The sequence below is a fragment of the Pagrus major genome, chromosome 9 (assembly GCF_040436345.1).
Source record: "Pagrus major chromosome 9, Pma_NU_1.0".
NCBI lineage: Eukaryota > Metazoa > Chordata > Actinopteri > Spariformes > Sparidae > Pagrus > Pagrus major.
Genome location: NC_133223.1, coordinates 13035861 through 13040222, shown reverse-complemented (window position 1 = coordinate 13040222; position 4362 = coordinate 13035861). Strand labels below are relative to the sequence as shown.

The following is a 4362-nucleotide window of genomic DNA, read 5'->3' as shown; positions in this document are numbered from 1 at the left end:
AATGACATATTTTTTAAAAATAGTTTTGAGACTTGAATAGCCTGTATGAGAGCCCTGCAGAGTGTGTGAGTGAGTGAGTGAGAGAGAGGGGGGAGGTGGAGACAGAGGAGGTGCCTGAGAGCGAGGAGGCGGAATATGCAGAGAGTCTGAACAGGCTCTCAAAGCGCGGCTACAGACGGGAGCTAATATAAACGTGGTGCCCTTCACTCGGGGCTATCAGGGGCTAAGCAAACAGCGCTACCTCTGTCACTGACCTCCGGCGCTTCAAAGAGCCAGCGGGACGCGCTGATCCGTCCCATGTAGAGCGGCCAGCGGCCATGGCCACGCTGGAGGGCTGCCGCTGCCGGGGTGCCAGCGGCCGAAACAACAACAGCATCCTCTACAGCATTCTGAAGAGTGACAGCCTGGCGACCACCGAGCAGCAGCAGCAACAACAACAACAACAACATCCCCAACAACAACAACAACTGCAACACTTGCTCCACAAGACCTCCTCCCCCTCCACCGCCGCCCCAGCCTCCCTGCAGGAGCTCCGGCAGCAGGCGTGCTCCTGCGGCTCGACGCGCCGCCGAGGTGTCCTCCGCTCCCCGCAGGTGACGTGCAAAGCCGCCTCGGCGGTTCTGGTGAAGACGCTGCGCTTCGTGAAAAACGTGCCCTGTTTCCGCGAGCTGCCGGAGGACGACCAGCTGATGTTGATCCGGAGCGGCTGGGCGCCCCTGCTCGTGCTGGGACTCGCGCAGGACCGGGTGGACTTTGAGACCACGGAGACGGTGGAGCCCAGCATGCTGCAGCGCATCCTCACCGGGGTGCCGGACCGGCAGAGCGAGGCGCTGGCCGGCCAGAGCAGCAGGGGGGCGGCCGGGGTGTCTGTGGTGGATATCGAAGCTATCAAAGCGTTCCTGAAGAAGTGCTGGAGTGTGGATATCAGCACGAAGGAGTACGCGTACCTGAAGGGAGCCGTGCTGTTCAACCCAGGTAGGGTTTCAATACCTGTGCGTTAAAGTTATGTTAAACAGGTGGCGCCAAGCCCAGACTGTCAGAGCATCTCTCAGACTGAGCTGATTATGTTATTTTGAGTTTAAAAAGTTTGGAATTTGGAAATTATTGTCCTAATAAAAATAACCCAAAATGAAAAGGTGCCATAAATCTACTCAAGTTATAATTTTGGAGTTAGACTCTAGGTGTATGCGTCCTCTGTTGCAGCATGTATTTGGAGACCAGGCTGAACTTTGCTCTCCTCTCTCGTCTCTCCTCCCCAGATGTGGAGGGTCTGCGCTGCCTCCACTACATCCAGTCCCTGCGTCGGGAGGCGCACCAGGCTCTGAACGAGCACGTCCGGCTCATCCACCGCGAGGACACGACGCGCTTCGCCAAGCTGCTCATAGCCCTGTCCATGCTGAGGGCCATCAGCGCGCCGGTGGTCGCCCAGCTCTTCTTCAGACCCGTTATAGGGGCCGTCAACATCGAGGAGGTGCTCATGGAGATGTTCTACGGGAAGTAGGCCACAGTCCAGAGAGCAGTGGGCTGAGGTGAATTCAGCAGATCCAGCTGCCGGATGGACTGATAATAAAAATGCTCCGAGCTCTTAATGGGTTTAGGAGGTGAGGGCAGATGGAGAGGATGTATTAGGGACTGAGTTTAAAGATCGATGTTGGAGATCTTCAAAGACTGTGAAATGACCAACACAGGCAGAAGAAAGTGTGTGTATGTGCGAGTGCGTGCGTGCGTGCGTGCGTGTGTGTGTGTGTGTGTGTGTGTGTGTGTGTGTGTGTTCATGAGAGAAAGACAGAGAGTGTGTTGAAGGCAGAATATGTCATAACAGGAAAAACACAAAGCAGCTGCTGGAATTCATAACTTATTTGTTTTTATATAAACTATTTTTCTATAATAAAGAAATACTCAAGAAAACTGTTTTTCTTGCAGTCCTTGTGCCTGTGTGTGTGTGTGTGTGTGTGTGTGTGTGCGTGTGTGTGTGATATTAGCACTGTCATAACTGACACACTTTTCACTGGGGCGACTGTGACATCAGTCCCAGACAGAATCTTACATAGGAGATACAGCATCAGTACGCGAGCGGTGATAATGTAGTCTACTTATAAATCTGACGTTGGTCACCTTGAGAGATCTGAGGCACACTGAGTCACGTCAACTGACTGTTTACACATAACTAATAAAGGTTTACCACGCCGACTTAAGATCGGGATGAGTCTCGGAAAGCTTAAAGTTTAGTTACACTAGCTGTTCATTGTCCAGTGCAGCAGGTAAGGTGGAGAGTTTGCGCGCCAGTCGCGCTGTGACTCCTAAACAAGGGTGAAATGCCATGTAGGACCAGCAGAGTGCAACAGTATACCGCATGCAGCACCGGTGCACACACACACACACACACACACACACACACACACACACACACACACACACACACACACACACACACACACACAGGTTCAGAAATGATGTAGTTAAAGCGCCTCAGGTGATGTTCTACCTGTCCGCCCAGCTCTGGCCATTACAGTGTGGGATTCTGTGGATGCAGACTAAAATGCCCCTGGCACAAAGTATCCAGAGGAAAGATGGAGAACAGGCTCGCTGCAGAGGAAGAGCATCTGCACACTGCGTATAAAGACAAAGGCATATAAAGCATTATGGTGCGTTTAATTCTGTAGAGATCTGTGTGGTGAGCCTGAGTGTTTGCCTTGGACAATGGGGCACAGATTTCCTGCCGTGTTGCAGTATGACCACGTTATTTTATGAGTCCCTGAACACCTGATCCACGCTGCCAAAAAAGCATCCACCGTCCTCAGTCACTGTTCAAAGGCCAGATGGCCTGTACCTGTGCTCATTCCCCGCGGCTTTGTTTTGGCTAACAAAATAATGTGCCCAGAAGGTTACTGTTTTACATTTAGACATGCCCTGCTCTGCTCATTTTCAGATTATACCCAGACCATAATAAAGGAGAGGAACAGAAAATGAGTTAGAAAGAGATGGAAAGAGAAAGACATACAGTACATATCTCCTGTCTGCTGGGAGGAAAAGTTGAGAACATTTCTTTCTCCGTCAGACACTTGATGGAGCATAAAATGACCTCTTTTGTTTCTCAGTGGACCTTAAAACTTAGAGTCATCAGCGGCTGTGCAGCAGCAGTGTATGGGAACTGACAGGGTGTGTGTCTGTGAGTAGAGGAAGATGTGAGCACAGAGCAGGAGATGAGATGATATCAGCAAAGAAACAGCCTTTAAAACCAAACTGAACTTTGATCCAGAGTGTGAATAATCACAAGTATTATAGGCAACATGTGTGTGCCTGATATAGGTCTTATTGAATAAAGCTCGTCCATTCACCAAAGCTGAACATTAGTATGGACTCTCAAGTACTCAATAGAGCAGGGCTGCCCAAAGTGGGGTCCACAGGCCAGAATTGTCCCACATAAGGTTGCTTAGGTGACCAACCAGACATTTCTATAAAAAATATATAATAATAATAATTTGAACACACTTATGCACTGATGACCTACATAAGCAAATTAGACCATCCGCGAGAAGATGATCTGTTTCTATATAGTTATTATAGTTTTCTTTATTTCACCATCGTTGTATTTTGTCCAAAGGGGTCACAAGCTTTAGAAACATTATGATGATTATAGCTGTGTATGCTGTTTTTGTGAGGTAAAGGCAGAGGCAGAGTGATATTTGCCACAGGAAGTCAGTAAATTAAGGGAACTTGGAAGGACCATTAGGACCATTTTGCTATATCCATGTTTGCTTTGTGACCCTCAATTAAGTTTCAATTTTGGCCCTCCAAGAGAAAAAGTTTGGCCATCCCTGTGTTAGAGCATCTGCTGTTCAGCATTATGATGAATTAAAAAAAATGAAATACTAAAAACAGCCCAATGGATCCTCCAGTATTATTATTATTATATATTTTTTGTTTTATCACATTGCAGCCTCCAGTTCTCAACAACAAACTCAATGACCTGATATTTATGAGAGCCGCTCGGGATTTCAAGTGTGTCTCAAAGTAGCAGTGGCTTTGAAGAGAATGACTACATGCAGTTGAAATGCCACAGGAAGGAAGGAGATGAACACAACGACAAGCAGAGCCCCAGAAAACACCAGATACCAGCTGGATGTTCATGTGAGACCATTGTCTGATAACTCTCACACACCTCCCGGTGGTCTGATAAGGCATTACATGAAGGACAAAAATCACACACACACACACACACACACACACACACACACACACACACACACACACACACACACACACACACACACACACAGGGCCACTGTGGACTTTGCTCTGAAGATATGATTATTTCTGTCGGTCTCCCCTACATGTTCCCTCTCGATGGGGCCTATTTTC

At 48.5% G+C, this 4362-nt stretch overlaps 1 protein-coding gene across 1 annotated transcript; it reads left to right on the top strand.

The window, feature by feature from the left end:
- Positions 1-212: 212 nt before the first annotated feature.
- On the top strand, positions 213-1891 carry LOC141002408 (nuclear receptor subfamily 0 group B member 1-like). Its single transcript, XM_073473729.1, has 2 exons — positions 213-975; positions 1260-1891. Exons 1-2 carry the CDS (start codon positions 318-320, stop codon positions 1499-1501), a joined length of 900 nt encoding a protein of 299 aa, XP_073329830.1. The 5' UTR covers positions 213-317; the 3' UTR covers positions 1502-1891.
- Positions 1892-4362: the final 2471 nt, after the last annotated feature.

What these genes read in the sequence shown, in the direction of transcription:
- LOC141002408 (XM_073473729.1), top strand. Translation starts at nt 318, where the DNA reads ATGGCCACGCTGGAGGGCTGCCGCTGCCGGGGTGCCAGCGGCCGAAAC. An exon ending in AGCCGTGCTGTTCAACCCAG is followed by an intron (nt 976 to 1,259) that starts GTAGGGTTTCAA and finishes TCTCCTCCCCAG; the next exon opens with ATGTGGAGGGTCTGCGCTGC.